Source organism: Vulpes lagopus, chromosome 4, assembly GCF_018345385.1.
Source record: "Vulpes lagopus strain Blue_001 chromosome 4, ASM1834538v1, whole genome shotgun sequence".
NCBI classification, from domain to species: Eukaryota; Metazoa; Chordata; class Mammalia; order Carnivora; family Canidae; genus Vulpes; species Vulpes lagopus.
The window spans coordinates 23,270,526-23,292,364 of record NC_054827.1 but is presented as its reverse complement, the minus strand read 5'-3'; the positions used below and the strand labels follow the sequence as shown (position 1 = coordinate 23,292,364).

The following is a 21,839-nucleotide window of genomic DNA, read 5'->3' as shown; positions in this document are numbered from 1 at the left end:
GCAATATCAGACTAATCGAGTTTACCAGAGAGGCAATATGGCATAATGATAAAGCACAGCACTTGGAAGCCAGAGAGCTAGCTTTAAGTCATTTTCATTACTCTACCTATAGGATCTTAGGCAAATTAACACTTTTTTTGTTTTTTTACCTTCCCACATCTGAGTTTTGAAAATTCAATGAGCTAATGTTTACAGAAATGTCTAATGCCAATATTCAGTAAGCAAATAAAAGGAAAGGCCCAAATAAGTCAGTGAACAGCAAAAGCATAAGATCAATGGTTTTAAAATGCCCTTCCAAAAGAACTGCCTTTAATTTGATATTGATAGCATCACAAATCCTTTTTCTGGTACTCAATCACAGATGGTGATTAGATACTGGAAACATCAAAAAGGCCACATTAACCCTGTCCAAGAAGATTATCACAATAAGCCTCCCTAGGTAAGCAGTCACCAACAAGTATGGTGATGGTATTTTCTCTGTGATGCCCTGGATTTTGAACACATCCTCCAACTGTGTCTCTTTTATCATTAAGGTTATGTCAGACACATATATAACAGTTTTTAAAGGATTTTCTGTGTTTTCCTTTATATCACACTTAATTCTGATGATATTAGTTTTGATGATCAACTTTAATTAAAAAGGGCAGGGATTAGCAGCTCTCATAACTAAGATGGATTGAAAGTTCAATTAACTGCTGTTGTTAAGTGCTCACAGTGTCCACCTACATTCCAGGCACCATGCTGGTTGTGGAGCTTGTAGAAATGAAGATGATCTACGTTCTGGATACCCAAGTTCTCCTGGAACTCTCAGTAAGTAAGAGCAAGATAAGAAAAAGGTAACTTGGAGCTAATTTGTATTAAGTATCTATCTTCTGATAGAAGAACCGTTTTATGTGCCTGGAAAAAGATCAGCCTGTATGCCTGTACAGTGCCTAGGGTAGAGTATACCAAGGTGGGCTAAGAAAGCATTTTTTAATACCTTAACATCTTCCAGATATTCAATGTCTGCAGTGCAATATCCATCTTTCATTCCTCTTTTTAAAACCCTAAACCGCTTTCCTCCAACTGTATCAACCACAGACCTTCCATCAGGTAAGAAATGTACATTCCTAATTTGTAACATACAACCATAATCTGCAAAACTAAAAGAAAAATTCTGATTAATAAAGTTCAAGCAACAAAGCATGCAAGTTCTCAAAATTCAAAGCAAGTTCTAACATAAAAATATTCATGTACCAAAAAAGCATACCTATTTTGTGAATCACTGACACACATCCCAAACTGTTTAGTTCCAGTTTGTATACTTCTTCGAATCATCAATCTGTATCTTGGCTCAAATACATGAAGAGGGCAAGGCACAGTGGGGTAGGCCATAGTGCAAACAAATATTGGAACATTCTTGGTCAAGCTGAAAAAGAAAAAAGTTTCATTATCACACATCAGAACATAAAACAAAAATGAAGTTTGCAACACTGATAAATTAATATAAAAAGTCGGCAAAAATAAAAGTCATCTTATTTAGAGCTAAGAATTAGAATCAACATCTCCTTCATTAAGCTCACACAGATGCAATGCTAATACTAAGTCTGTGATCCTTTTATAAAAGTAAATTTGAATTTAAGATACCAGGTTATCATACAGAGCTAAATTATATTTACAGATATATATTAAGAACCTGTTTAAAATATTTGTAACATAACAGTTAACCTTTTATCCATAAAATACTCTTACTTATAGATAAGAAAAAATGAGCTCCCACAGTAAAGAGCAAATTGTTAAGCTTCTTTGTATTAAGCATTAAAGTATTTTCAAATGCACTATCAAAAACAGATAACTTGGTAACTTTTTCTTCCGCTAATTAGAGAATATTTCTCACTGCCAGATTGCCAGGAAATAAGGATAAAGGCAACGCCCGGTTCTGGCAAGGGTATGGGGGAAAATCTGGCAATGCAGAGGGCAATTTGAAATAGAACCATGCTGAAGAAAAATTCGACTATGTGCGTCAAAAACTTTAAAAAGTTCGTATCTTTTGAACTCCTAGAAATAATCCTCCAAGGATGTTTACTGTAACACTGACATAACTATAAAATGAAATACCGTATTTTCATGAAAAGATATACACTTGTTGACTTGGGAAAAAATGAGATTATAGACCAATATGAATAAAATGATCCCATTTTTGTTTAAAGTGTATTTATAGATATTAAAATCTGGAAGGAGATGTGCCAAAATGCCCACAGTGATTCCTTCTGGGTTATAGATTATGGCCCCTCACCCTGCTCATTTATAATATTTTCTAGTTTTTCTTCAAAAAGACATAGTAAAAGTAGTATTTAATAACACAAGTGCTAGTTCCTCTTTTAAAAATGTGTATTCTACTATCACTAAGCACTCTACACATCAACATAAGAACTGATAGAAAACCAAACAGTATACCTATTAGCAAAACTTTTTAAGTACCAGGGGATGAGCTATCCTTAAAAAAAAGAAAAAAAAGGCCTGTTAGTAAGCAGCAAGACTCTCTCAAGCAACTGGGCATCACGCTCAGCCCCCCTCACATTACTACTCCATCTATAATTTGCAGATTCCACCCTTCTGCAGTCTCTATTTCTCAGATTTCAGAAGTAAATCTACTGCTTTCTTATATCCAGGCTTTTTGTAGTGTTGATCAAAAAGGTTCATAATCTTCCTATCAGAATATTTTCTATCATAAGATCACAGTGAGTTCCATTGAAGACAAATCAGTATCGGCTTCGATCAAGAGAAGATTGGAAAGCATTCTACTGAAGGCCACTGGCCTCGTGAAAGACAGTTGGTGGACATGTATTAAGCTTGCAAGCACAATTTTTTCTTAGTAAGAAAAAATAATGGAGACAAAAAAAAAAAAAAAAACCAGCATGTAAGATTTGCAATTCTGTCCTTTAGTGTGTCCAGTTAAAAGAAAGTGGGGAAAAGAAAAGTTAAGAAATGAAATACCTACGTAAGAAATTTAAAGAGATTCATGTAGCTGGAGCAAGAGGGAAAGACACGAAGGTTAAAGAAGGGAAGAAAAAGACCAGGAAGAAAGAATACAGAGCAGCAAAAGCAAGTCCAACCTACCCATCCCCACCTAGCCATTGGGTGCTCGCCCTTCAGAGTGGTCTGTACCATCCGTACCACTATTGCCCAATTTACCTCCTGGCACTAAATCTACCAGTCAATAATCTTCACTAATTGAGAATCTGGCCCCTAAGTCACTCCTTCCGATTTCAGGCTCAGGCCTCAAGGGCCCACCCGCTTCCCAAGCTCTAACTTGCTGATGCGCCTGCCAATCTGGGCCATTTCTCCTCAACCCTCCTCCTGCCCTGCCAGGTACCTGAGGCTTCCCTTCCCAGTTCCACTGCCTGATGTCACTGCAGGAAATCCCTCCTCCTCCGCCTAAAAGCCTGCTAACGGGGTGAAGAGCTGAGTCGGCAACCCCCAGTGGAACATCTGGAAGTTACTAAAGAAACTTTAAAAAAAAAACTTCTGTCTGTTGAGGAGAGGGGGGAGCTGACCAGTTATTTGTTTAAAATACGCCTTTGGCTAGACTGGGTTGAACTGCAGACAGGATCCAGCTTGCTGGGAGGAGGTCACCTTACTGTGTCAAAGGGTGGGGATTACATTAACTTTATGAGAAGAAACTTACTGTGAGAGCTCAGCAGTTTCTTCATCATATATTTTTTTTCTCTCAGACAGCTCATCAGGCAGATACTTCACTATCAATTCTTCCAACAGCTGTGTGACACAGTACCTCCTATCTGCTAGATACTAAAAGACAATATTATTTACATTCCAGTACTTTTCCTATGGTATAAAACAGGCAAAACAGTTGAACTGAATAGAGTAAAGCCTTTATTACATATTTATACAGTCAATTCTGAATTAAGGGGTGAGGGGGGGGAACATGACAACGGATGGTGCTAAACAGGTCAACCTGTCCAGGCTGTGCTGAGACCAATAAAGGTACACGGTTGCAGTGGAAACCGTGCCCTATACAGAAGACCCTTGTCTTGCTGTGGCCACGAATCCTCTATTAGCAGCACTCAGGCCTGCCCTGCCCTCTCCCACACCAAAGGCCAACTTCTATCGGGCAGCTTCTGGGTACTTCAAACTAGCATTTTAACTAAGAAACAAAAATAAGCTAATAAAATAAAGGCAAGTGCCTTATTTAAGAAAAGCAAAACCATTCCCTTTCTTGTTCCCCATTTCAGTGGCAGAGTTTCCAGATAATTTTTCTTTCAGATTTTTGCTTCCCTCATCACCTACTATCAATCACTCAGACCCTCAGTGAGAGGTTGTGTCCCTCTCCATATAAAATGGTGCATTTGTACTGCTCCCTCAATACTCTGCAAAACTGCCACTCACACGTTTCTGTCATTCTCTAGTAACTGCTAAAAGCCATGCCTCTCTCCCTCCTGCTATGAGAAGCCTGCCTATCCCGCAAGGCCTGGCTACATCTTTACCTTTTTCGTGAAGTCTGCCTTAATTATCTTTCTGGCTCGCAAGAAGCCCATTTCTACCGCCTTTACCACATAAAAGGCAGTTACCACACCCTGCACCGTATTTATTACATGGACAAGGAGACATTATATTTCTGTAGATAAGTTTAAAAACTGCCTAAGGCCAGGGACTGGGTCAGAGGGTGTGTACAGAATTTTCTAACACAAAAATGACCAATATAAATTTCATAAAAGTAGTGAGGAATGACTCTTGGGAGACAATCACAAGATACAGAGAAGCCATACTTTTAAAATCTGCAGATGCAGCAAAAAATAAGGGTTTGTCATTATCCAATGAAGAACAGGAGGAGGAGGGAATGTGGGAGGTTGGGAAACGGGTAACAGTAGTGGTTTTCAAACTTCAGCACGAATCAGGGCTTGTTAAAATGAAGATTGCTGAGCCCTAGCCCACAGAGTTTCTGATTTAGTGGCTGTGGAGTAGGGTCTGAGAATTTGTATTTCTAACAAGTTCCCAGGTGAAGGGGAACACATTTTGAAAACCATGGGGCTATATATTATATAATAATAATATATAATGTAATACTCTTATATTAAATTTGGGGAAATACCACCTCTCTTACATTACTGATAGGAAATTAAATCTGTACAATATTTCTGGGGAATGTAGGCAACCCAGTAATTAAGAGTCTTACGAATATATGGCTCTTGGTTAATAATTCACCTTCCAGAAATTTTATCTTAAGGAAATATAGTCAAAGACACAAAGCGTAGTATATATATAAAAAAAGAACAAAACAACTTACAACAGGGAAATGTTAAATCAATGAACTATTACATTGCTATAAAAATCCTATCTTTAGAATACATTCAAATGAAAAAATGAGCAAAAGAAAATGACAAGTAGGAAAAGAGTAAAACTATAGAGCATATCAATTTGTTTTTTAAGATATCCTGTATAATAGGTAAAATCTAATATATATCTTTAAGACACACAATAGTTATTTTTAAAGTGTGTTAAATGTATCTTTAAATAATATGCTTATTGTTTTCCTTCAAACTCTAGACATTTTTAAAGGTGAGATCTCTCTACATTTAAAGCCACGTGTCTAATTATTAGAGAAAAAGTGTGATAAATGTGCTACAGAGTATCTAAAAACCTGGAAACACAAGAAAAACAGCATGATTGGAGTACTTCACCTGAAAACATTAAGTATATCAGCTGAAATGTAACTAACAAACTCTTTAAGAATGAGTTTATCTTGTTTCTGGACAAAATTTGTATATGGTTTAATGTTTTACATACAAGTTTATTATATATCAAATTAATAATACACATATGGTATCATATCTGTACAAAGCTGTGTTTTCTATATAGGAAATAAACATACACATTCATTTACAAAATGTCTTATCAACTTTTTATTTTTTTGAGCAATCCTATCACCACAAGAAACAGGATCACTCTCCCTAATCAATGCCATCCATGCAGTTGGAGCTCAGAATTATGATGCCTGGGCCTCACTTTATGGGGCGGGGGTTCCCAAGCAGGACTGGTAGAATGTTGTCTTTCCATTGGTTACAGAAGGATATGCACCTGAGATCTAGCTATTTCCTTAACACATGGGCTATACAAGGGCTATGGGAAGCTCTTCTGTCCATATACCACTCTTTAGAGCTGTGCTGCCCAAATGGTAGCCACAGTCACCTCTGCCTACTTGAGAATTAAAATTTAAAATACAGTTTCTCAGTCACACTAGACACATTTCAAGTGCTTAATTACTACATGTGACTAGTGGCTACCATGCGGACAGGATAGTATAGAGCATTTCCATCAAGGCAAAAAATTCTATTAGAGTTGGTCCAGATGTTAAAGGGGGCAGAACTGGGGCCAAAATCTAGCCTATTACTAAGGAGGATGGAAGGCAGGGCAACTGGGTTTCCCCAATACTGTCATTAAAATTGAACCCATTCTAGACCAGGTACTTGATCATACCAGATCTTGTTAAAAAAAAGTACATGGGGCTTGGCCTCCAGGACCACCCAACTTTCCCCTATGCTCTCTAAATTCTTCTTTCTCCAGCACTAGCATTTGGGTAATGAAACGTTATCCTTCCTGGTCACTTAGCATACATAAAGTAACTTATTCTGAACGTGGTAATCACTATTTCTATGGCCAAACAGAAATCAATGTTGCCAAGCTTAAGACCAATAAACAGATAAATATACAAATGTTTACCTCTTTTAAGCTTTCTTTGCAAAGAGGACAATATGGTGTATGATCTAAACAACGCTCAAGGCAATTCTTACAGAATGAGTGTCCACAAGGGGTTGTTACTGGCTCAAAAAACAACCTGAAACCAACCAAAATACATGTTAGTTTTCACGTTAAACTATACATTGGAAAAAGCGAATAAATAATGGACCTCTATTTGAGGAAGAAGGAGGATCTAGTGAGCAGGAGAGGAAGGAAGGGGCAGTGATAAATTTAATAAGTACAATAAATGTAAAATACACAACAGATTTCAGAGATGTGAATAATATAAAACATATCATTAATAATCTTAGTTTTGTATAGATTATTTTTTTGTCACTTTAAAATGACTTAATATGCTTATGAAAGCCTTATTATACAAAGTTAATTAAAACCTTACAGTTGAGTCTTAAATATTAGGCTTAATATCATATGTAATATATCATATGTAATAAACAATACAGAAAAACTAGTTTTATTAACATCCTAATTCTTTCCTGAAACATGATACTTCTGAATTTCCTAGAATTATTATTGTTAGATATATAGGTACTTCAGAAGTCATCTGGCCCACTGCCCTTTCCTTACAGATAAAGAAGCCTAGGCTCAGAGGTAGGGCATCTGCTTGGAATTCCGCTAATTCCTACCAGCCTGTGGCAGCACCAAGCCTCCTGACTCTCCATGCAGTGTTCCCTTGACCCCACCAAAACTCAAGTAAATGAAAAATATTCTTTCAAAACTATTAGTCTTCTGGAATTACAAGCCTTCTGCATAATGGAAATATTTATCTAATTTTACTTTAAAAAGATTTTATAGTTGAGATATAAAAACAAGATAGAATCATATACATACAACAACAGGTGGTTAGAATTTTTACCCAAATCTAAAACCAGAGATGTATCTAAATTTCACTAGTATGGGTAACTTCTTTAGTACTTTCCAATTTCCTAGACACTTTTTTATATTTAAGTCATGTGATTCTTATGACACCTGCAATGTAGGTTCTGCAAACACTGACCCCACTTTCTAACTAAGGTAAATCCAAATAGTGTTCAGAGATTTATTTGCCCAAGGTGTGCAAGTTAAGCCTAGAACTAAAATTCCTATCTTTGATTTAGTCCAGTAGTCTGTCACTTTACATTGCCTATTAGAGTAGATTACTTTTATCTATTATGTATTGTATCTGTTAATATAAAATATTCATAATTTGTAAAATGTTATATACTTACCTCATGCAGAGAGAACACTCAAAATCTGAGACATCTATTAATTCTTCTGGGATGTCACCAGAAGTTAATGAAAATGTACAGACTTCATTGCGAGTTTCTATTAAAACAAAGAGATAGGACTATCGTCTTTAGGGAAAAGTTTAAAGACCACTTTAAATAAATAAATGTGTCCTATAAGACTGTAGTGACATTTTTACCTCCTTGTTTTTTAAGCTTATTTCTTCCGTCTTCATCTACAATCACATCCTGGTCTAAAAGAGACAACTTTCTTTTCAGCAGAGCACCCTTTTCTTGAACAGAGAGTAAAGGTTCTGAGGACACTCTTTTTAAACAGTCCTCTCTGGCAGGCATTTCTGCTGAATTTATAGCCTGTGCTGACCAAGCCCGGTTTAAGCTTCCTCTGATAAGCTCTGATGTGACCTCTGGTACTTCTTCATTCTACAAAAATACAATAAACAAAGATAATTCTATTTCTTCACTATCTTTTATTGCTCTCACCAAGAATCAAACTGAAATGAAATTCCAATGTTTCATAATCTTCATTTTAGTATTCACTTAAAAACACCAACTTTTAACTTTGAAACCTTGATAAATAAATGACTTTTATTTATAATCACATAGCCCTAAAAGTCAAATTGATACATGTTTATAATGAGGTTTACACAGGCTAATTTATTTGTTCCAACCCTGAGGAAACTAAAATACCATGTTCTACATTTTCCACAAGACTAAAAGTTTTCTGATATGCAGGGTGACCTAAAACTACGATTAATGAACAAATATTTTACATAAAAGTTTAGTATAAAATAAAAAAGGCTTCAGACAAAATCTAAGACAATGCTTAATAGATTAAAAGTGCCTCAAAAGATTCTTAATACTTGAAATAAGAAAGTGAAAATTTTAGTCAAACAGATGTACTAAATCCATGAAAAATCTTTTCTCACCCCTTACCTGCTCTGGACTAAGCTCACTGGCAGAATGAGACTCTTCCATTACTGAAGGAAAACCAAAAGGCTTGTTTTTAGTACATGGCAATGAACTCCAGGAAGAGTCCTTCAGGCCTTCTTTTAAGTTTTCAGGTGATAATAAATCACATAAAATCTGTAAGAGAAATATTACAAAAGTAATGGAAAAAATAAAATATTTGCTTAGGGATATTTAATATAAAGTTATCTGATATTTAAGAAATTTTAGAAAATTCGTAGCAGATATTGCTTTTAATGATCAGAGGAGGAAGGGATTAAGTAATAAATAGAACTGCCAAATTCTCTGAAAGTCTTGTAAAACCAAGATGTGTCTTAATGGGGGTCAGATCACTTCACAGAAATAATTCAAAAGGAATTATCGGAGCAGCTAGATTACTAGCCTGAGAAGGTACCCAAAATAAAAACTGACTTTTTAATGAACGATTGCAAAAAGAAGAGACCTTAAGGGAAGTAGAAAATATTTATGTCTGAACTTTAGTGAGTACTATTCTGTCAGAATGGTTCACAGTTCACCCCAAAGTGTACTGTAAGGCTGGACTCAGAGTGTTTAAGTGAACTAAAGAACTTATAATAACTCTAACTACAAAAGTCTTAAAATTCCATGTGTTTATACTGAATTTAGCTTCTCACAAGCACGGGCAGCTACCACTGCCCATCTCTGGAATGGGAGCACACCATATGGCAGCTGTCCCATAATAGCTGGGAGTTAACCTGGAAGGCAGCTGTTGTATCAAAATTTCCAGGTGCTTTTATCAGGAATACATCTAAACTCTAAAAAAAAAAAAAAAGGTTAAGTTAGGGGAAGAGCCTGGCTAGAAGGAAATGAGAAAGGCTCAAATGTTTTTGATTGTCAAATAAGCTGTATTAAATGAACAGCAGAACATTTCTTAAAGTCTAAATCTGGAAGTTTGGTTTTTCAGTTGTACTCTCTCAAACAAAAAATGAGATTACTCAGGACGCCTGGGTGGCTCAGTGGTTGAGCATCTGCCTTTGGCTCTGGGTGTGGTCTTGGAGTCCTCTGATTGAATCCCACATCCGGCTCCCCTGAGGAGCCTGCTTCTCCCTCTGCCTATGTCTCTGCCTCTACCTCTCATGAATAAATAAATAAAATCTAAATAAATAAATAAATAAATAAATAAATAAATAAATAAATAAAATCTTTAAAAAAATGAAATTACTCATAAATCACTACAATGCAAATAAAAGTGCATATCTGGTAGGAGCTCAAGCAATACCCCCTTTAATGAACAAACATTGTAAAATTTGTATGTTTTGGGACACCTGGGTGGCTCAGTGGTTGAGCGTTTGTCTTCAGCTCAGGTTGTGATCCCAGGTCCTGGGATGGAGTTCTGAAGCAGGCTCCCCGCTTCTCCCTCTGCCTACGTCTCTGCCTCTCTCTCTCTCTCCCATGAATAAATAAATGATCTTAAAAAAAATAAAATCTGTATGTTTTTATGTCTCCTGGTTTTTTTAAAAAAGTATTAAACATTTATTTACCTATCCTAGAACCCCTAAATATTGATCACAAAACTATTATGTTCTGCAAAAAAAGCCAGACATGAGTACACGTTGTGTAATTCCACTTGCATGAAATTCTAGAATAGGCAAAACTGCTCTATCATAGTATAAAAATCTAAACAGTAGTTGCCTCTGGGAGCAGGGATATAGGGGATTTGCTGAAAAGGGGAGGACTGAAGTTTCTGGCATGACGGAAATATTCTACATCTTGACTGGGGTGCTGTTACATGGATAATTTCTCCAAACTCCTTGAACTATAAAATCCATGCATTTTATTATATGTTAAATATACCACAATTTACAAAAAGCATATCAGGAACAAATATTTCAAAGCATCAGTTATTTTGCATTCACCTTACCTAATTAAAGGTCAATTTTTAAATATTTACAGAAATATAAGGATATCTAGTAGCATGGAAAATACAAAATTATATGCCCTTAAAAAGTCTGCACTCTCCCCGGGGAGATACCACTAACAAACAGAAAACACACAATAGCAAACAGTGTATTAAATCCATGGGCTAGGATGTATATGCAAACAAGACTCACAGAGGGTTCACTGATGTTAGCTGTATTCATGAGGCACTGGAGAGCTGACAAAATTTTCAAAATTCTCATACTTCAAAGTACACAAGAATCTCCCTGGGTGCTTGTAAAACTATGCCCGAATTCCAGAGATTCTAACTCCAAAGGTCCGTGGTAAAGTCCAGGAATCGTTACACTTACCATGCAACCAAGGTGATTCTGACTACAATGTAAAAAAAAAATCCTATAAAGTGATAAATAAGATGGCATGTTCTGAAGATACTGAAAACATTATGAGTGCAATTTTATCAGGGTAGATTTTCCAAAAGAATTTTTCAAAGATTCTAGTCTTTCTAGATGCTATGTGAATAAGTTTGACAAAAGTTGAATGCTACTCATGCTAGCATAGCAAAATCTCTGAGAACTTCTGAAGAAATCTGTTTAACTTGGTTGAACCCAATATTCCCCAGTCATTTGATCAGAGAACTACTTCCTTTTTTTTCTTTTATTTAAAACCTACTAACACACTGCAAAACAAACTCTGGAAAGTGATATATGGATTACTGAGTAAAGGCAGGTAGAATAAATTGAGGCAATACTATGGGCAACTATGAAAATAAGCAGAACTTAGGCTGGAAATTAAAAGCTAAAAGCAGACCAATAAAAATTCTTGAGTAGTGGTCCCAAAGTGAGAAGAGAATGGGCCAGAAAACTTATTTGGAGAGATAATGGCTGAATACTTCCTTAACCTGGAGAAGAGAACAAAATTTCCAGGTCCAAGAAGCACAGAGTTCCAAAGAAGATGAACACAAAGAGATCCACACCAAGACACATTACAATTGGAACACAAAAATTTAAAGAGAGAATCCTAAAACAGCAAAAGAAAAAACTTATTATATGAAAGGGAAACTCCACAGGCCATCAGATTTATCACCAGAAACTTTGCAGGTCAGAAGAGAGTGGCACAACATATTCAAAGGGCTGAAAGGAAAAAACTTCCATCCAAGAATTCTCTACCAAGGCACGGTTATTATTCAGAACTAAAAAAAAAAAGATTAGGAGTATTCCAGACAAACAAGGGCTAATGTAATCACCACTATACTGGCCCTACAAGGTAAGTTAAAGGGACTTCTCTAAACCGAAAAGAAGTGGCACTAATTAATAAGAAACGTATCAAAGTAAAAATCTCAATGGAAAACATGTATTAAAGGTAAGTAGATCAATCACTTATAAAGCAAGTATGAATGTTAAAAGACAAAAATAATTAACTAAAACTACAATAATTAGTTAAGAGATGCATAAAATAAAGAGATGTATAAGGTGACATTAAAAAACTAAAAGATGAGGGGAGAGAAAAAATGTAAAGTTTTGGAATGTGTTCAAATTTAAGTTGCTATCAACTCCAAACAGACCACTGCATACAAAGGAAGTTATATACGAATGTTATGGTGGCCACAAAGCAAAAACTGATGGTAAAATATGCAAAAGAAAATGAGAAAAAACCTAATCATAACACTAAAGAAAGCCACTAAACTACAAGGTAAGAGAGAAAGAGAAGAATGGAAGAGAAGAAAGATGAAAACGGCCAAAAAATAATTAACATGGCAGTAAGTACATACCTATCAAGACTTACTCTAAATGCAAGCAGACTACACTCTCTAATCAAAGACACAGGGTGGCTGAATAGATAAGAAAACAAGATCCATCTATATGCTGCTTACTAGAGATTTCAGAAGTAAGGACACACACACTCTGAAAGTGAAGGATGAAAAAAGATGCTCCAAGCAAATGGAAACGAAAAGCAAGCTGGTATAGCTATACTCATAGCAGACAAAATAGACTTTAAAACAAAGATTTCAATAATAGAAAAGGGCATTACAGTGATAAGATCCAACAAGAACACATTTTACAAACATATATATACCCAACATAGGAGCACCAAGATATATAAAGCAAATAAAATGGACCTAAAGGGAGGGACTGACAGTAATACAATAATAATGAAGGACTTTACTACCCCCTTTACATCAATGGATAGATCATCCTGGCAGAAAATAAGGAACCATTGGCCTTAAATGACACATTAGACCAGATGAACTTAACAAATATATACAGAACACTGCATCCAAATTGCATCCAAACATTTCAAGTATACATGGAACACTCTCCAGAATAGATCATGTTAGGCCACAAAACAAGCCTCAAATTAAAGAATACTGAAATCATATCAAGCATCTTCTTCCAACCACAATGGTATGAAACTAGTCATTACTTACAAGGAAAAAAAAAAAACCCCAAAATGTGGAGATTAAACATCATGCAACTGAATAACAAATGGTTCATCGAAGATACCAAAGAAATTAAACAAAAAAAGCTAGAGAGAAATGAAAATAGAAGTACAATGTGCTAAAATCTTTGGGGTGCAGCAAAAGATGTTCTAAGAGGTCTACTTCAAGAAACAAGAAAAATCTCAATCTAACTTTATACCTAAAGCAGCTAGGAAAAAAAAAAAGGACAAAGCCCAAAGTCCCAGAAGACAGGAAATAATAAATATCACAGCAGAAATAAATGAAATATAGATGAAAAGAGGGATGATCAAAAAAACTAAAAGTTGGTTCTTTGAACACATAAATAAAATCAACAAATGTCAAGACACCCAGACCAAAAAAAAAAGAAAAAAAGGGCTCTTGCATTCGAAATAGGAAATTTGGACAGACCAATTCCTAGCAATGAACTAAACCAGTAATTAAAAACATCCCAACAAACAAAAGTCCAGGAGCAGATGGCTTCATAAAGAAATTCTAACCAAACATTTAAATATCTAGAGTTAATATCTATTCTCAAACCATTCCAAAAACCCAAAGAAAGGACAGATTCCAAATTCATTCTATGAGGTCAGCATTACCCTGACATCAAAACCAGATGAAGATGATACCAAAAAAAAAAAAAAAGAAAAGAAAACAAAGACCTCTAGGCCAGGCCAGTATCTCTGATGAACATAGATGCAAAAATCCCCAACAAAATACTAGCAAACTGGATCCAACAGCACGTTAAAAAAATCATTAATCACAATCAAATGGAATTTATTCCTGGGATGCAAGGGCGGCTCAATATTCACAAATCAATCAATGTGATACATCAACAAGAGAAAGGATAAAAACCATATGATCATTTCAATAAAGGCAGAAAAAGTACTTGACAAGGTATAACATCCATTAATGATATTCAATGGGGAAAAAAACAGTCTCTTCAACAAATGGTGTTGAGAAAACTGGTCAGCTACATGCAAAAAAATGAAACTAGACCACTTTATTACACTATACCCAAAATTAAATTCCAAATGGCTTAGAGACCCAAAATTAAATTCCAAATGGCTTAGAGACCTAAATTTAAGACCTAAAACCATAAAAATCCTAGAAGACAGAAAAGTCAATGATTTCTTTGACACTGGTCATAGCAACATTTTTCTAGGTAGGTCTCCTGAGGAAAGGGAAACAAAAAGCAAAAATAAACTACTGGGACTACATCAAAATAAGAAGCTTCTGCACAGTAAAGGAAATCATCAACAAAACCAAAAGACAACCTGCTGACTGGGAGAAGATATTTGCAAATAATATATTCAATAAGGGGTTGATATCCTATTTTGGATAGGATATCCTTTATATATATAGGATATATAAAGAACTTAACCAACTCCCCCCCCCCCCATAACCCAATTAAAATAAGCACAGGACATATATAGATATTTCTTCAAAGAAGATATACAGATGGCCAACAGATAACACGAAAAGATGCTCAACATCACTAATCATCAGGGAAATGCAAATCAAAACCACAAGGTATCACCTCACACCTGTCAAATGGCTAAAATAAAAAACACAAGAAACAACAGGTGTTGGCCAGGATGTGGGGGACAAAAGGAATCCTTATTCACTATGCGTAGAAATTCAAACTGGTGCAGCCACTGTGGAAAACTTTGTGGAAGTCCCTTAAAAAACTAAAAACAGAAATACCATATGACCCAGTAATTCCACTACTGGGGATTTACGCAAAGAACACAAAAACACTAATTCAAAAAGATATATGCACCTCTGTGTTTACTGCAACATTATTAACAATAACTAAACTATGGAAGCAACAGATGAATGGATAAAGAAGATGTGTATGTACACAATGGAATACTACTTGGCCGTAAAAAAGAATGAAATCTTGCCATCTTCAACGACATGGACATATCTAGAGGATATAATGCTAAATGAAATGTTAGTCCAGAAAGACAAGTACCATATGGTTTTACTCATATGTAGAATGCAAGGAACAAAACAAATGAACAAAGAAAAAAAAAAAACAAAAGCAGACTCTCAGATATAGACAATGGGTGATTGACAGAGGATGTGGGTGGGGTTTACAATGAAATAGATGAAGGGATTAAAAATACACTTGGATCATGATGAGCACTGAATAATGTATAGAACTGTTGAATCACTATAGTATACAGTAAAACTAATATAACACTATGTCAATTATACTAGGATAAAAAAAGGTAAAAAAAATCTGTCAGATAAAAAAAAGAGGGCTCTGATAAAATCAGAAATGAATGTTGACTGACATCACCAAAATATAAATATAAGACACCACTAAAGTTATATGCCAACAAGTTGAACAACCAAGAAGAAATGAATAAATTTGTAGAAACATACAATCCACCAAGACTGAATGGTGAAGAAACAAAAATTTTGAATAGATCATTTACTATTAAGAAGATTGAACCAGTAATCAAAAACCTCCAAATAAACAGAAGTCCAGGACAGATGGCTTACTGGTGAATTCTACCAAATATTCAAAGATTTAATATCTACCCTTCTCAACTCTTCCAAAAAATTAAAGAAACACTGAAAATTTTGAGGCCAGCAGTCTGACAAGAAACCACAGGAAAAGAAGACTACATACTATTATCAGTGACTACATTACTGCAAAAATCCTCAACAAAATATTACCTAACTGAATTTAACAACACAGCAGAAGTTCATACATGATGATCAAATGGGATTTATTCCAGTGACACTCATGGATTGGAAGAATACTATTAGAATGTCCATACTTCCCAAAGCAACCTACAGATTCAATGTAATCTCTATCAAAATCCGAATAGTACTTTTCCATAGAACTAGACTAAATAATTCTAAAATTGTAGACAATCACAAAAGAATCCAAATAGCCAAAGCAATCTTGAGAAAAGAGAACAACGCTGGAGTGTGCTCCTTGATTTCAATCTATAGGACAAAGCTACAGTAATCAAAACAGTATGATAATGGCATAAAAATGCACACATGCATGATCCAGATCTGAGAACCCAGAATTAAACCCATACATAAATGGACGATTAATTTACAACAAAGGAGCCAAGAACATACAATAGAAAAGTGAGTCTCTTTAATAAATGGTGCTGGGGAAAGCTGGAGAGCCACATGCAAAAGAGTGAAACTAGACCAGTATCTTTCACCATACACAAAACTCAAATGGATTAAAGACTTGAAGACCTGAAACCATAAAATTCTTAGAAGAAAACATACGGTTTCCTTAGTATGGGTTTTAGCAGTATTTTTGTGGATCTGATTCCAAAGGCAAGGAAAAGAGCAAAAATAAACAAATGGGATTGCATCAAACTAAAAAGCTTCTGCACAGCAAAAGAAATCATCATCAAAACAAAAAGGCAACCTATTAAATGGGAGGTTTTTGCAAATCATGTATCTGACAAGCGATTAATATCCAAGATATATATAGAACTCTTACAACTCAACAACAACAAAACCTAATTAAAAATGGGTAGAGATCTGAAAAGACATTTTTTTCCAAAAAAGATATACAGATGGCCAACAGGAACATAAAAGATGCTCAACATCACTAGTTAGGGAAATACAAACCAAAATCACAATGGGGTATCATCTCACAGTGGTTAGAATGGCTATCATCAAAAAGATAAGAGATAACAAGGTTCTGAGGATGTGGAGAAAAGTGGATCCTGTGTACTGTTGTTGGTAAAGCCACTATGGAAACAGTATGGTGATTCCTCAACAAATTAAGACTAGAACAATGATATCGTGCAGCTATCGTTCTGGATATTCATCTTTGGAATGCAAAAACACCGATTTGAAAAGACGTGTGCATTCCTATGTTCAGTGCAGCATTATTTACAAGAGCTGAGAAATGGAAACAGCCTAAATGTCCATCAATGGATGAATGAATAAAGATATGGTATACGTATCCAATGGACAACCACTTAGTCTCCCCCACTAAAAAAATGGTATTTTGCTATTTGGGACAACATGAAGGGACTCTGAAGGTATTATGCTAAGTGAATAAGTCAGATGGAGAAAGATAAATGTGGTATGACTTTACTTCATATATATAATCTAAAACAAAAACCAAAACAAAAAAGAAATGAATAAACAAAACAAAACCAAAACAAACTCACGGATATGGAGAACAGATTGGTGGTTACCAAAGAGGAAGGGCATTGAGTAAAATGGGGGAAGGGTGATGGATGGTAAATAGCCTTTTAGTGGTGATCTCTTACAATGTGGTACATGGAAACATATAGTGTTATGTATCTATTTTGTTTCAATTTAAAAAAAATTTTAGCAGGAATATGATGACAATTAAGGATGATTAGTTTGGTTCCAATCAAACTAGTAGAAAACACCTAAATTTACCCAAAAATAATAAATTTAAATATCTGCTAATGAAATGTTTTGATTTCAGTAAAAACTCTATACATTAAGTATACAGACCTGAAAACTACTTGTCAAATTGATACTAAATCTGACTCACTGGACTCTTTATGTTCTCTTTTTTTTTTTTAAGATTTTATTTATTGGAGAGAGAGAAAAAGCATGAGTTGGGGGGGCGGGGTGGCAGAGAAAGAAGGAGAAGCAGACTCCCTGCTGAGCAGAGGGCCAGATGTGGGGCACAATCCCAGAACCCCAGGATCATGACCTTAGCTGAAGGCAGTTGCTTAACCGAATGAGCACCCAGGCGCCCCTGGATTCCTTATGTTCTTATCTCAAGTTTCTAATCAGCATTTTTAAAAAGACAACGTGTCTTAGACCTGCCTTCAACTATTATAATTGGTAAACCGATTACCTTTTCTACTTCTAGCTTTGCAGGTGCAAAATCCTCATCAAGGGCTAAGCACTGAAGAAATAGTTGTAAGGCATCACCTAAAAAACCAGCATCCTGGAGTACTTTTCCTTTCCTGAAGTAGACCTTCAATGGAAGCACATATATACAACTTTTACTGACAGAATTATTTTTGAAAAATCAGTATCAAGAAAAAGAAATACGGTTTGCTTGGAAATGTACATTTTAAAATTCTGAATGACTCTGAGAAGCCCAAAGCATTTCAAAGGTACAGTTACACACTTCCCCCAGAGAAGTGCTTATGGAAAAATGACTTCAAAACCAAATTCCTAATTATATCACTTCAGTAATCCAGAGGATTCTTTCTTTTTTTAATAGTTTTAAAATTGTCCATACAAGATCATTTTCCATCTTCTTAATATATATTTGCCTTGTGCTAACCAGTCAGGCCATCATGGGATTCTGTGTCATTTTTCTTATTAATTTATAATTTTTAGAGCATCCTTACTATTTTGTCCTCAAAGGCATGGTTTCAAATGGGCAAACAGTCATATAAGACAGTAACTTCTAGCTTAAAGAACATATATGGGACATGAATTGCCTTGGCAATATGATACAAAGGAGAATGAGTAAACTTATTACATAAGATACATTTGCCTCAAGTCTTTTTTTAAAAGCATATGGGCACGACAACCTCCCTGGTCCCCACGGACTGTATTAAATCACTGCCTCATCGGGCCTCCATGATGATGCCTCCATCTTCTAGCCTAAAGGACCTCGTCTCTTTCCATCAATAGACCTCCTCCATCAATTTTCAGCTTGGATACATTTTCACAGTGTGACCAGTTTCATCTCTTTGAGGAAATTTTGATTATTCAAGTCTCTTTGTTTGTTTGTTTTTCTCTATGCCTTAAATTCAGGTTGTTCTTAGTTAGGAAATAAAGGTACCTTTTAATTAAAAAAATTGCTAGATAGCCATCCACACAAAATACTAACCCCAGATTTCTAAAACTCTATATATTTTATTTAAAGAGTCAACAAATCTATCTTGGTGAAACTTGTAACCATAACTGAATTCATGTTCCCTACAGGTGAAATTATTAAGCGTATATAAATGTAAAACAATAATTTTACCTCAGGCCAATTTGGCAGTTGAAAGAGAACTGCATTTAAATCTTCTATGGCTGCTTTAAACTCTTGAAGACCAGCATATGATTCCGCTCGGTAAATTTTTAGAGTCACGTCACTGGGCTCTGAAATAAATATTTTGTAAAGGGTTATTTTAAAAATATTATTGTATAATCCATAAAAAATACACTAGATTAAGAACTGCCTTAGTGATGCCAGCCAATAACCACTAAGCAAAGTACAGTATACATGCAACCCACTTATGTGTTGAATATTATCTGGAAGTTTTATCACATGACTATATGTGGATAATTTTAGCACAAGAAATGGTGGTTTTTAAGTACTGGAAATATTTTATAATATGAATAATCACCTTCAAGAAAACAAGTGTTTTCTTAAAATAGGGCATTCTATACAGATTTGAAAAACAGGTGCTAGAGGTTTAGAAAACCTGCCTCTTTATGGTAAATCTTATTTTTTTATACCTTAATTTCTAAATCCTCACTTATAAACAAGCATATGTGCTACTACTGCACACTGATGGGGTAATTTAGGAGGTCAAAATTCATCAATTGTTACAGGTACATAGTTTCTAAAACGGAAGCCTAAGCCAAAAATTAATTTTCAGTACATCTAAAGGACAAAATTAATCTAACTCTTCTTTTAACGCTATTCATCTTAGAAGCCTTCAAAAGCACATGCTTAGAAAATAAAACATTCATCGTGAAAAGGGTATAAAGACCCATAATTCCTCATTTAAAAAACAATATACAATAAAACAACAGTTCCCTAGTTTAGTTTTTAAATGACTGCCTTCCTACATATAACTCTCAACAATGACATTGGATTTTTTCAGCTGATGCTTCAGAATTGGAACTACACTCTTCCTTCAAATGTGTACCAATGAAAATTTCCAAAGGAGAATGAAATCTTTCAGGAAAATATTTCATGCTTCCTAAATAAAAAAGACATGTCTAGAATATTTTGTCTTTTGTTTCTTAAAGTAATATAACTGGAAACCATTATCTCTGAATAAAACCACATGGAAATTGAAAGCTCTTTATGATTCATCAATCAAGAATGAAAAGTCCTGGCATAAAACTTGGCCCTGTAGGTGTTCAGAAGATTTTATTTTATCCCTGTCTTTGAGGAGCTTACAATCTAATTAGAAAATTTTATTTTATTGTGAAATGGGATCATGTAATCTTGATTTGACAAAAATAACTAGAGTTTAGAAAATTGAGAGCAGCATGTGCCAAAATAGTCCAAGAATGAGTAGTCAATGCAAAAGCATAAAAAAAAAAAAAAAAAAAACCACTGACCCATAAAGGACTGCTCACCCAGAGCTGGGGTGCTTCCAGCAACATCCTTGGGGCCCCCCCTTCTCTGCATCTCAGATACAGGGACTTCACTGTTGCAGCATGCAGCCCATTCCCCTCTTGGGTCCCTGAAGGGGCCTTTTTTTTCATTCCAATTTTTTTCTTTTACAGCAGGTCCCCATTGCATCACACTTGATGCAAAATTTTAGAATATAAACCCTTTTATTGATGCCTTAATTACTCAATACACTTCTGTAGGTCAGCACTGAAGCAAGTGTCCGAGAATACCTCTGTCATTGACAACAGCCAGCCAATGTATCACACTTCTCCACTCTGACCAAAATAAAAACAGACTCTTTCCCCACTTCTCCCAACACAAAAACACCAAGGCTCTTGGGATTCCCTAAAGGTGAGCCTATAAAATTAGTATATATAGGGAGAACAAAAAAGGTACATATAAGAGGACTAGATTTTAAAAGTCTTGTTCCCTAATTCCTCATAGGTAACATTTATATTAAGAACTTCAAATGTTAATGGAATAATTATTTTAAATGACTTTATAAAGGGGGAACTTATCCAGTGAGTTTAAATTGCCCAAAATTGAGATTAGGGCCAATCCACCCACTTATTTCAAACTCTTAATTCTAAAAAAGAGCCAAATGCACTGAGACCCTCAAATTATCAAAGCATACAGTGTCTGCCCTCCACGTAAACTTCTGCAAAACGCAATTGGGACCATCTCCCCCAGACCCCGCCAAAAAAAAAAAAAAAACCCACCCAAAATACAACTATCAGCCCAGCTGTGTTAGTAATTCAAGTTTGAAAGAGTCAAAACAAATGTTTCCAGTATGTTCTCTACCTGGCCTTGAGCACCCTAAAGTGAAAAAGTCACCTCAACTGAGCATGGCCTCAGGGAGGGGCCCCTCAGACCACTACCGCAGGTACCCTAGTGCCTGGCACATACAGACCCAATTTGCTGAAAAGGTGAAGAAATACAAAGATGCCATTCAGGCTAATTGTACTAAAACCATGATTCAGCTCTCACATACTTATCTTCAGTTCTGAGCTTTTCTTTTTAAAGATTTTATCTATTTATTTAAGAGAGAGATAATACAAGTGAGAGGAAGGGAAGGGATGGAGGGAGAAGCAGACTCCTTGCTGAGCAGGGAGCCCAATGTGGGGTCCAATCCCAGGACCCTGGCATCATGACCTGAGTTGAAGGCAGATGCTTAACTGATTGAACCACCCTGGTGCCCCAGTTC

General features: G+C 35.5%; 1 protein-coding gene across 1 annotated transcript in view; it reads right to left on the bottom strand.

Annotated features, from left to right (window-relative positions):
* LONRF1 (LON peptidase N-terminal domain and ring finger 1) overlaps positions 1 to 21,839 on the bottom strand; it is a 36,980-nt gene that overhangs the window by 6,041 nt on the left and 9,100 nt on the right. The window contains exons 2-10 of the mRNA XM_041752566.1: positions 19,265 to 19,383; positions 18,134 to 18,256; positions 8,913 to 9,062; positions 8,159 to 8,399; positions 7,962 to 8,058; positions 6,718 to 6,832; positions 3,668 to 3,789; positions 1,250 to 1,408; positions 980 to 1,142 (exon numbers count right to left, since the gene is read on the bottom strand). Coding sequence (XP_041608500.1) covers positions 980 to 1,142; positions 1,250 to 1,408; positions 3,668 to 3,789; positions 6,718 to 6,832; positions 7,962 to 8,058; positions 8,159 to 8,399; positions 8,913 to 9,062; positions 18,134 to 18,256; positions 19,265 to 19,383 — 1,289 coding nt within the window. The remainder of the gene's footprint in view (positions 1 to 979; positions 1,143 to 1,249; positions 1,409 to 3,667; positions 3,790 to 6,717; positions 6,833 to 7,961; positions 8,059 to 8,158; positions 8,400 to 8,912; positions 9,063 to 18,133; positions 18,257 to 19,264; positions 19,384 to 21,839) is intronic.